This window comes from Rhinatrema bivittatum, chromosome 13 (genome assembly GCF_901001135.1).
Source record: "Rhinatrema bivittatum chromosome 13, aRhiBiv1.1, whole genome shotgun sequence".
In the NCBI taxonomy this organism is placed as follows: Eukaryota; Metazoa; Chordata; class Amphibia; order Gymnophiona; family Rhinatrematidae; genus Rhinatrema; species Rhinatrema bivittatum.
In genome coordinates, this window is record NC_042627.1 from 34,850,538 (window position 1) to 34,862,782 (window position 12,245).

The following is a 12,245-nucleotide window of genomic DNA, read 5'->3' on the forward strand; positions in this document are numbered from 1 at the left end:
CCTTAGGATTATTGCTATAATGAACAGATTAGGAGGGTCTAGTAAAACAGGGGGAAAAATCCCTGGGTAGTTGTGAATGAAGGCTCATGGCACCAGAATCCTAGCACTGGTTCCAACTGAAGTGGAAGAAATAGGAGAAAGGAGAAACTGAGATTTAAAAAAAAAAAAAAAAAGGTTAATTTTGATGATTTCTGTGCAGTTTCTAAGCAAATGATAAAATGAGCATCCTGTGTAGTGTACCCAGTTTATAATGACATATTGTTATTAATTTTCAGGTTATTATGGGGATTCTACTTCCACCAACCATTCTTTTCCTGGAGTTTCGTTCCCAGAATGATCTTTCATATCAAACATCTAAGGAAAATGAAGATGGCAAAGAGAAAGAGGATGAAAACACAGTGAGGAAGGCACCTAATTATTGAAATCCTATTTGTTTTTAGTTTTTTAGAGCAGTCTTCAGGTGGGAGAACTTTTAGACTTAATTCTTCCACAGGAAGTGTATTTATTTTATTTATTTATTTTAAAACATGTATATTCCGCTTATAATGAGAACTATTGCTGAACAGATTGCAATTGTTAACATAATTTAATACAATAAAATACAAAACTGGGAGTTGCAGATTTTACTATTCCCATGACGTCTGGCCCTGTGAGATCAATATCTTTGAACAGAAGGTAATTTTGAAAAATATCACCAGAATCTATGAACAAAAGAGATTCAAATAAATGAATGAGAAGTATTCATTCCCTTCATTTTCTGATGACCTTGTATTATGTCCCCTGTTCTTCTCCTCCAAAACTGTGATGTGTATAGCACAAAAGTAGAAGCCTTTTGTGCATGTGATATAGTTGTACAGCCTAAATAGAAATGTATCTAACAAACACTGGCAATAATGCACAAATATAGCACAGTATTTGGAGAACAAACATTTTGTGACTATTATCAAATCCACAGTAAGTGCAGTAGGAAAGAAAAATGATGTATTAAAAAAAATCAAAGGAAAGGCAGGTAATGCTTCAAGAGTTGAGCAAAACCTGTAGGCGATTTGCTGTGTCACGATTCTCCCCTCTAACATATTCTTACAGCTTTTTAAGTCATCTGTTCTAGATTTCAAATTTGAAATAGTAAAATTGCCTCTATTCAAAACATTTCCTTAACACAACTGTAATTGTAATCTTATCTCTAAGTATAAAACTTTTTTAGCAAGGGTTGGCCTTGTGACTCGGGCTACAGTACTCTGCATTGTGGTGAGGGGATCTGGGTTTGAATCTTCCATTCACTGGGTTGCATCAGTGTTCTATTGAGGTACTGAATTTAGGCCCAAGAAAGAGAAAGAAGACAGCTGCAACTATTGTGGCAGCCCCTTCCAGTTAAGCAATTGTGCTGAAGGGCTTCTCTGAGGAAGAAATCAAAGGCTACTTAGTGTTGCCTAAGCATGCTGTCTGAAGCAGGAGGATCTAAGATGGAAGGAAAAAAAGAAAATTAATGTATTGGCATATATTAACAGAGAATATACAGTTAAGAGAAGCTCTGTTGGTCATGAATGTATATTTTTTCTAATTCCATAGGATGGAAATGTTGACACTTGCTCCAGAATAGGGGATGAAGAAGACAGAAACAAAAAGCAATGGGGTATTCCAATTGGAACTAAAATTTATGAATTCTATAATGCTCCTATTGTAAAGTTCTGGTTTTATACAGTAAGTATATGAATATTTTATTCAGATTTTGAATGATTTAATTGCTCAGATTTTCCTCTGTTCTGTAACTTATTGCAAAAATGATGTAATGAAATATCAAGAAAACCCCAAACACCAAGTCACTGCTATAAATCTTAAAGGAAATTTAAATCTTTAAGGTGAACTTCGTATGTTTTGAAAGACTGCTTATCAAAATATTCAGCTCTCAAATGTTGAATTTTAATTTTTCTTCAAAGTTTATTTTTATAAAGTACAGATTTTTAGCAAGGCTGGGCAATACCATTTTAATTCTTAGCAAAACCTTCCACTGAATTCTGTGATGTCACACAAAAATTAGAATTGCCAGCTGCTTTATAGGTTTTCTGAAAGAGAATTTACTTTGAATTCCTTCAATGATACATTCTAAATTATATGAAACCAGGCCAATAACCTTTTTATTTTTTGGCCCCAAAGTATGAAATAAAATCCCGAGAGAAGTATGAATGGTTCAAGAGTATTTAGGCTTTAGAAAAAAGGCAAAAGCCTGGCTATTTCCACTTTTAATTAACAAATTCATATGATTTATGAGTTAGTAAGGCAAAAACGTCCATTTGCTAAACCCACGCAAGCTTCTCTTCATTAAGAGGTCAATTTTAAAAGTGTTGCTCACGCAAAAATGCTTACATAGAGCATTGTATGTGGGCCACATGCGAACAGCACAGATTTAACAAAGCCGCAAATTAAACGCATATGTACCCATGCTCATGATTCATAAGGGGGAGGGAAAGGGGTGGGGCCAACACGTACGCAATATTAAATGGACAAACTGGGAGACTAATTGGAAAACTGGGAATGTGCCTTGCGAGCGAATTTTAAAACGTGCACGAGTATGTAACATGAATCTGCTTACATGAGTAAAAGCCGACAAAGTCCTATGAAAGACCCACACACTAGCTTTCCTCGAGCAACCTCTTACAATTAGAAGCATACTCATGCGCAGTCAAAGGTGAATTTTAAGAGCCTGATGCACATATCAATTGGGGGATGTGTGAATGTGTCGGGTCGGCGCACACTGATGGGATTTTAAAGCTGCCGGGATACGTACGCGCATGCCGCTGCACGCACAAACGAAAATTTTACAGGATGGGGTGGGGTGTGGTCTGGGCAGGGCACGAGTGTTCCGGGATTTTAATATGATATTTTCGCATAAATACTTATGCGCATTGGTGCGCGCCGGGGTCCCCTGCCGCTTAACTTTACTTCTTCTATGGATGACATGTAACTTAGAAAACAAAAATATCTAGGCAGAGCATGGGGGTTTTAAAAGTCGGAGCTAACAGGGACAAAGGGAGGCAATTAAATTAGGCGGGGTTTAGAAGTCCTATCCCTTAACTGGGCGAGCTGGAAACAAAACTGTAAAAACTGGCAATAGTGTCGGAACATTTGGCCTTTTAAAATTGCCCCACTTACATGGCAGAAGCAGCATTTGCACATACAGGTGTGTGTGTGTGTCCACTTAAAATTGAGCGCACATATGCACATGTTCTGGCTATTTTATAACATGCATGCATATACCTGCCTATGTTTTAAAATGGCCTTGTCCCTGGGTGCGGGCCGATGAACGTGCACACATGTGAACACGCATGCCACTTTGAAAGTTACCATGCACGCACAATTTAAAACTCCAGCGTATCTTCGCTCGCATGCCAATACAGTACGGACTACTGTAATGCCCTCCTCTTAGGCCTTCCAGCATCATCCATATGCCCTTTACAAGTCCTGCAAAACACTGCAGCAATAATCTTAACTGGCAGCAGAAAGAGGGATCACATTACCCCTATCCTAATTGAACTACATTGGCTACCCATCGAATCACGAATTAAATTTAAAACATAAAGCATTCTTCACAAGCTTGTATAAGGGGAGCAAGTAGACTGGCTAAACACAGCCATCAGGCTTCATGTTCCACAAAGAAACTTGCGGTCTGCCAATAAAGGCCTCCTTTCTTTACCTTCAGTCCAGTCAGCACGTCTGAATCAAGTTAGGGAGAGCGCGGTATCTCTAGCAGGACCAGAACACTGGAATACATTACTGAAGGAACTGAGGCTTGAAGCAGATTTTAAAAGATTTAAACCTGATCTTAAAACCTGGCTATTTAGTATGGCATATATGGAGTGAAAAAAGAGACCTTTTACTACCTATTTTATGACCTTTTTTTTTAACCTATTTTATGCTTTTAGGCCTTTTGTGCATTATTAGTGTCTATTTTAGTATTTAATTTACTGATATTGTTTAGTAATTTTATTTCAATATATTGATATATTTTAGGTCCTAGTGTTTGTTTTAAATTTTAGCTATTTTAAAATGTTGTAATTTATTTAAAAATTGTCTGGATTATATTCAGTGGCGTAGCTACGGGTGGGCCTGGGTGGGCAGTGGCCCACCCACTTTCCATTCAGGCCCACCCAAATTTCTTTGCAAGACACTGCAGCCAATAAAAGCAGGCAGCATCAGCAGGCACCCAAGGGAGAAAAAAAAATAAAATCAGCTGGTGTGTTGCGGCTCCCGGTGTCCCACAGCCCCAGTAATACTTCCCTTTACCTTCTTCCTGCCCCCGCGGGCCAATGGGAAACCTCCTATCTTCTTCCTGCCCCCGTGGGCCAATGGGAAACCTCCTATCTTCTTCCTGCCCCCGTGGGCCAATGGAAAACCTCCTCCCTTCTTCCTGCCCCCGTGGGCCAATGGGAAACCTCCTCCCTTCGACCTGCCCCCGCGGGCCAATCGGAAGCCTTCTTCCTGCCAGTGGAAGGAGGAAGCCTCTGATTGGCTGGTGGGGCAGGAAGAAGGGGGGTCATCAGGGTGGGAGGAGTGGCAGTGTTCAAGCCACGGGCTGGAAATGCAGGGCAGGGAGGTGACTGGGGTGTGTGTGAGACAGAGACTGGGCAGGGAGGTGACTGGGGTGTGTGTGAGACAGAGACTGGGCAGGGAGGGTGACTGGGGTGTGTGTGAGAGACAGAGACTGGGCAGGGAGGGTGACTGGGGTGTGTGTGAGACAGAGCCTGGGCAGGGAGGGTGACTGGGGTGTGTGTGAGAGACAGAGCCTGGGCAGGGAGGGTGACTGGGGTGTGTGTGAGAGACAGAGCCTGGGCAGGGAGGGTGACTGGGGTGTGTGTGAGAGACAGAGCCTGGGCAGGGAGGGGGACTGGGGTGTGTGTGAGAGACAGAGCCTGGGCAGGGAGGGTGACTGGGGTGTGTGTGAGAGACAGAGCCTGGGCAGGGAGGGTGACTGGGGTGTGTGTGAGAGACAGAGCCTGGGCAGGGAGGGTGACTGGGGTGTGTGTGAGAGACAGAGCCTGGGCAGGGAGAGTGACTGGGGTGTGTGTGAAAGACAGAGCCTGGGCAGGGAGGGTGACTGGGGTGTGTGTGAGAGACAGAGCCTGGGCAGGGAGGTGACTGGGGTGTGTGTGAGACAGAGACTGGGCAGGGAGGGTGACTGGGGTGTGTGTGGGGTGTGACTGGGGTGTGTGTGAGACAGAGACTGGGCAGAGAGGTGACTGGGGTGTGTGTGAGACAGAGACTGGGCAGGGAGGTGACTGGGGTGTGTGTGTGAGAGACAGAGCTGCTGCTCCTGGTATGTGCTTTCAAGGGAAAGGAGTAGGAGAGTTGCTGGAGATGGTAAGTAAAAGTGGCATTTTAAGTTTATTTTTCTTGATTGACTGCCATTTTAATTATTGAGTATTATGTGATGTGTCTGCTGTTTTGAAATATTTTATTGATATTTGGACAATGTTTAATAATTTTTATGAGTTTTGTTGGATGTTATTCTGTTCATCAGCTGTTTTGAAACATTTATTAATATAGTTTTACAGTTATTTCTGTGTGGGGCTCTATAGCAGCTTGGCTTGTTCTGTTTTCCTAATAGGAGATGTATTAGTGTTTAGGACCTGATTTAATATTTGTAGTGTTGCCTTTTCATAGATAGGGTTGTTATATGTTCCATAATGCAGGTTTAACTTTGTGCGGCTTAGTTTGTGTGCATTATTGCAGATCCTGGGACTGTTAGGTGCTATATTTCTCTTTCCATTTCTCCAGGTTTGCACTGCATGCAGAGTGGCTTTTTTTGGTTTTCCATTCCAGTTTCTATCTCCATAGTTATAATGTGTGGTCTTTCTGTACTTTGGTGAAGGTCGGTTCTGTGTGTGTGCCTGAGGTGAGGTATTTTACTAGCTTGTAGGCAATTGTATCAATCTTATTTGTGGATGCAGAGTGTATGTTTACATGATGATAGCTTAGTAAATGACAGGGCTGGATAGCCTTTTTCTCCTGTCTACCCAGTTATCCTCTCCACACTGCTAAGGATACATCCCAGCTGTCAGCCAAAGGGTGTGACCACCTTCAAGACATCTCTTTATCCAGAACAGTCTTTTTTTCTGTTCTTCCTTTGTAAAGAAATGGGGATGAATGTCAGGAGCCCCTGGACTCGATTCAGCAAATGTCAGCATCAGAGGAAGACTAAAACTAAATAGTTGAGACATAGGAAAGGAAAATAAATCTTCAAAGATATTTATCAGTTTTATTGATACAGATTAATAAGGCATTTGCTCAATTATGGTAAATATTTTGGTACAAATTCAATGATGAAGGAACCCTCTTTCCTATTTTCTTAAACTTATCAAACACAGTAATTCATGACCATCATAATAGGCATCATTGTGTGGTAAAGTATACCTTTGTCACTCTGCCTTATGCTTAATCATAGGTCAGTCCATATTTTTAAGTGTTTTTGTTGCTTAATTCACCCCAGTGATATACTCCAAATTTCTAGCAATAATCTTGTGTTACATCAATTCAAGGTTACTTTTGTTGAAAATTATGAACCAAACTTATCTGGATAATACAATGTTATTACTTCTTCTTAACCACCATCGACTTTGAGCTTGATGCCCTCAAACTGTCAGCAATATGAGAATTCACTATATTGCTGTTCTATGCCCGACATTGCACAATGTTTCGGACTAGCATCGAGTCCTTCTTCAAGGGCGTAATATATTCCACAGCATGGCGTATCTTGGCGTGGCATCAAGCTCAAAGTCGATGGTGGTTAAGAAGAAGTAATAACATCGTATTATCCAGATAAGTTTGGTTCATAATTTTCAACATAAGTAACCTTGAATTGATGTAACAAGATTATTGCTAGAAATTTGGAGTATATCACTGGGGTAAATTAAGCAACAAAAACACTTAAAAAATATGGACTGACCTATGATTAAGCATAAGGCAGAGTGACAAAGATATACTTTACCACACAATGATGCCTATTATGATGGTCATGAATTACTGCGTTTGATAAGTTTAAGAAAATAGGAAAGAGGGTTCCTTCATCATTGAATTTGTAATTAGTTTGAACCTAGTTCCATCTTAAAAGTACATTGCCTTTCTGAGCTTTTTTCAAGTAGAAATATTTTGGTACAACATTCCAGAGGGTTTTAAAACATCTCACAGAATACTGTGATGTATGATGAGATATCTGTCTTTATAGTAGACTAGTATATGGTTCTTTGTAAGTTATGAGATACTGCCACTTGAGATCTCTTTAAGTATAATTGAAATGCTTTCATAACTATATTAGGTTTAGCATTGGTAGCTGCTTGAAGTAATTGAGTTTAAAATATTAAAAGTATAACAGCTGTAGCAGATTATTTAGAAATCTATTGTCAGGTGTGTGTGTGAAAGTATTTATCAATAAGAATATGAATTCCATGGCTCAGACTTTTAGTGCCCACTCATGTTAACCTTGGGCCCAGCCAAAAATTCATTTCTGGCTACGCCACTGATTATATTTGCTGTTAGTTACTTTTTTGTCTTGTAAACCGTTATGATGGTATATCTTAGTGACAGTATAGAAAACGTAATAAACAAATAAATAAATAAATAAATAAATATGCACGTGTATGGGCGCACGCACGCTGATTTTGAAATTACTGTCAAAGTCATGTTTATCTCTGTGCTCAGTAATTTTCATCTTAATAATACGGTCCACGAATTTACCTGCACCGAAGTCAGAACCACTGGTCTGTAGTTTCTGAAATCACTCCACGGCTCTTTTTAAAAATTAACATTATATTGGCTATGCTCTTGTCCTCAGGGCTATATGTACTAAGCATTTTCCCCAGAGATACAAATTAGGAGAAATTCTTTAGTACATCTAGCCCTTATATGCAATGTGATTAAAGTTAGAAGGACCGACACTAGTCAACAAGAAACTGGAGGGAAATGGAATGGATGAAACTCCGTTTATGGAAGAGAATGTATGGGAAGAGCCAGGAAAACTGAAGGTGGACAAAGCCATGGGGCCTGATGAGGTTCATCCCAGGATACTGAGGGAGCTCAGAGATGTGCTGGCAGCTCCACTGTATGACCTGTTCAGTAGCTCCCTCGAAACGGGAGTGGTGCCGAGTGATTGGAGAAGAGCGACTGTGGTCCTGCTTCACAAGAGCGGAAGCAGACAAGAGGCTGGAAACTACAGGCCAGTTAGCCTCACCTCGGTGGTGGGAAAGATATTGGAATCACTGCTGAAGGAAAGAATTATGAACTATCTACAAGCAGCAGAATTGATGGACCAAAGGCAGCATGGTTTCACCAAGGGAAGGTCCTGTCAGACAAATCTGATCGACTTTTTTGATTGGGTGACTAAGGAATTGGATCGAGGAAGAGCGCTTGATGTCATCTACTTCAATTTTAGCAAAGCTTTTGATACAGTCCCATACAGGAGGCTGGTGAATAAAATGAGAAGCTTAGGAGTGAGTGCCAAGGTGGTAGCCTGGATTGCAAACTGGTTGACGGACAGAAGACAATGTGTGACGGTAAATGGAACTTACTCTGAAGAGAGAGCGGTGTTAAGTGGAGTGCTGCAAGGGTCGGTGTTGGGACCGGTCCTGTTCAATATCTTTGTGAGCGACATTGCAGACGGGATAGAAGGTAAGGTTTGTCTTCTTGCGGATGACACTAAGATCTGCAACAGAGTGGACACACCGGAAGGAGTGGAGAGAATGGGATGGGATTTAAGGAAGCTGGAAGAGTGGTCGAAGATATGGCAGCTTAGATTCAATGCCAAGAAGTGCAGAGTCATGCATATGGGGTTTGGAAATCCGAAAGAACAGTATTCGATGGGGGGGGGGAGGGGGGGAGGGCTGGTGTGCACGGAGTAGGAGAGAGACCTTGCGGTGATAGTGTCTAATGATCTGAAGTCGGCGAAACAATGTGACAAGGCGATAGCTAAAGCCAGAAGGATGCTGCGCTGCATAGAGAGGAATATCGAGCAAGAAAAGGGAAGTGATTATCCCCTTGTACAGGTCCTTGGTGAGGCCTCACCTGGAGTACTGTGTTCAGTTCTGGAGACCGTATCTCCGAAGGGACAGAGACAGGTTGGTTGGAAGCGGTCCAGAGAAGGGTGACCAAAAAGGCAGAGGGTCTTCATCGAATGACTTACGAGGAGAGATTGAAGAATCTAAATATGTACACCCTGGAGGAAAGGAGGAGCAGAGGTGATATGATACAGACTTTCAGATACTTGAAAGGTTTTAATGATCTAAAGACAATGACAAACCTTTTCCACTGGAAAAAAAAATCAGCAGAACCAGGGATCACGATTTGAAACTCCAGGAAGGAAGACTCAGAACCAATGTCAGGAAGTATTTCTTCACGGAGAGGGTGGTGGATGCCTGGAACACCCTTCCGGAGGAAGTGATGAAGACCAATACTGTGAAGGACTTCAAAGGGGCGTGGGATCCATAAAGTCTAAAGGATGTGAATGAAGAGAAGAGGCATGGGGGCAGTTTGCGGGAATTACGGCTACTGCCTGGAGATTAATACCCTTATTCAATAAACATACTCACTGTCAATGCAACTCCAGCATTGCTCTATGCTTCAACGGCAAGAGGAAATGTGGAAAAAAAGGATTTGCATTCACAAAAAAAACAGGGAGTAACTTGCTTGTTGCGGCGGTTACTACCTCATACCAAATAAGTCTGATACTTCACTTTTACTGCATATCCAGCATAGCTCTCTGCTTCAACGGCAGGGGGGGGGGAAGAGGAAAAGAGGAATTATATTCAGGCAACAACCAACAAGGAATGAATTACATAGTCTGGGCAAACAAATAATTATGGGAGTAGCTTGCTTGTTACGGCGGTTACTACCCTGAATCAATTAATCCTGATACTTCACTGGGAATACATATCCAGCACAATGCACTGCTTCAACGGCAGGGGGAATAAAGAAAAAGAGGAATTATATTCAGACAACAAATAACAAGGACTGTATGGCACAGACTGGGTAAACAAATAAGCATGGCAGCAAACAAATAAGCGTGGGAGTAACTTGCTTATTGCAGCAGTTGCTACCCCTGCCCAATTAATCTGGATGCTTCGCTTGGATGCAGCTCCAGCGCTGCTCTCTACATTGATGGCGGGGGTGGAGGGAAACTGGAACCAGGGGGTTGTTGATGGGGGCCAAGAGTAACAGATAAGTATGAGAAAAATAAATAAATAAATAAATAAATAAAAGTGTGAAAGCTTGCTGGGCAGACTGGATGGGCTGCTTGGTCTTCTTCTGCCGTCATTTCTATGTTTCTATGTTCTTACATTGATCAAAATATATCTGTTTATATTATAAAGATATGAATAAAGCTGTTTTACAATTCTTAACTTTATAAACAACCTGATTTACTAAGGTTTTTTCCCTACTCTATGGCTATAAGAAAAATGCTCAGTAATCCAGGCTCAGTCATGAAAGCAGAAAATCCTGGTGATAGTGAATATAGATAATTCTAACCCTACGCATACCAAAGCCGGGAGGTATGCGTGTGACTCGGCCTGGCACACACCGTGAGGATTTTAAAACTCACGTGGGTACGCGCATAAACATTTTCTCACTGAAAGTGCCAGGGGCGTGGTCTGGGCGGGGCATGGTCAAGACATGGGCGGGCTGGAACTGCACCATGAAGTCTGCGCGTGTTTACGTGCACAAGTGCGCGTCGGGGTCCCCTACCACGTAACTTTACTTCTGCTATGGACGGTGTATAAGTCATGTAACAAAAAAAACACTGGGCTAGTCAGCAGGGTTTTAAAGCTCGGGCTAACAGTGTAAAAGGGAAGCCAAATTAGCTAGGGGGTTTAGGAAGTCCTCTCCTTTACTGGGCTGAATTGTAAACAAACTAGGGAAACAGGTAATTGCGCTGCGACGAGCAGCTACTAAAATTCCTCCCACTTACACGCTCGAGACACCATATGTGCGCATCGATATAAAATTGTGTGTACATTTTATTTATTTATTTTAAAGATTTTATATACCGTCGTTCATAATTACATCACAACGGTTTACAAAGGCCTAAAACAAAATTCAAAGAAATACATTGCAGTAACAAATTCAAATACATGTATGCGTGCATAACCGATTTTATAACATGTGTGCGTATATGTGCATATATGCGTGTATGTTATAAAATCGCCATGTCCATGTGCAAGCGCCGGAAAATGCACACAGGTGCGCCTGCGCGCAGGTCTCAAATTTTACTTCTAAGAACATAAGAAATGCCATACTGGGTCAAGCCAAGGTCCATTGAGCCCAGCATCCTATTTCTAACAGTGTCCAGTCTAGATCACAATTACCTGGCAGATCCCATAAAGTAGATAAATAGGACCAAATGAACTTTTCTATTTCTGGAATTATGTATATGAAGAACATCTGCATGGCAATTCGGTGAATCAGAAAGCTCCTTTGGCCTCATTTCTATCTCATTTTACTAATAAATATAGATATAAATTATGTAAATACTTTACTTGCTACATTATCAACTTGTTGGCAATTACCATCTACAGTTAAAATTATTTGAGGTTATTAAAAAAACCAGAGGACAACAAAACTTCTATATGTGAATCCATAGTCATTATAACAAAGAAAGGCAACAAAAGAGGTTTATTTATTTATTTATTTATTTATTTATTTATTTAACAGTTTTTTTATACCGACCTTCATAGTAATTAACCATATCGGATCGGTTTACATTTAAGGGTATAACTGGAGAAACAATTTAAGTAAACGATGGATAACAATAGGTAGGAATAAGTCAAAGTTACAATCAACAGGGAAATAGAACTTGGAAGCTTGCAACAAGCTGGAAAGAAGATAAAGGCCGGAAATAAATATAAAGTGTTACCATAGAGTGTACGGGTTAAAAGCCTAATAGGTGCTTTAACCTGGAGGTGTCAGAGTCCATTGTTCGTGAGTATATGACATTAATACACAGCTTCTCTCTCCTTCCAGATAGCTTATCTGTGGTATTTATTGCTATTTAATTACATGATCCTGGTGAAGATGGAACGCTGGCCATCTATACAAGAATGGGTTGTCATCTCTTATATCCTGACTCTGGGATTAGAAAAAGTGAGAGAGGTAAAAGTCTCATTATTAGTATTCTGTAACTTGATAGAACTATTAATTTACAGGGTCATTGATCAAACCACGATGCAACAGTTTATTCACTTTTTAGAGGACTTTGGCTTTAG

At 41.0% G+C, this 12,245-nt stretch overlaps 1 protein-coding gene across 1 annotated transcript in view; it reads left to right on the forward strand.

Annotated features, from left to right (window-relative positions):
* Positions 1 to 12,245, forward strand: part of TRPM1 (transient receptor potential cation channel subfamily M member 1) — a 146,829-nt gene that overhangs the window by 111,168 nt on the left and 23,416 nt on the right. The window contains 3 exon segments of the mRNA XM_029574497.1: positions 276 to 398; positions 1,570 to 1,701; positions 12,004 to 12,132. Coding sequence (XP_029430357.1) covers positions 276 to 398; positions 1,570 to 1,701; positions 12,004 to 12,132 — 384 coding nt within the window.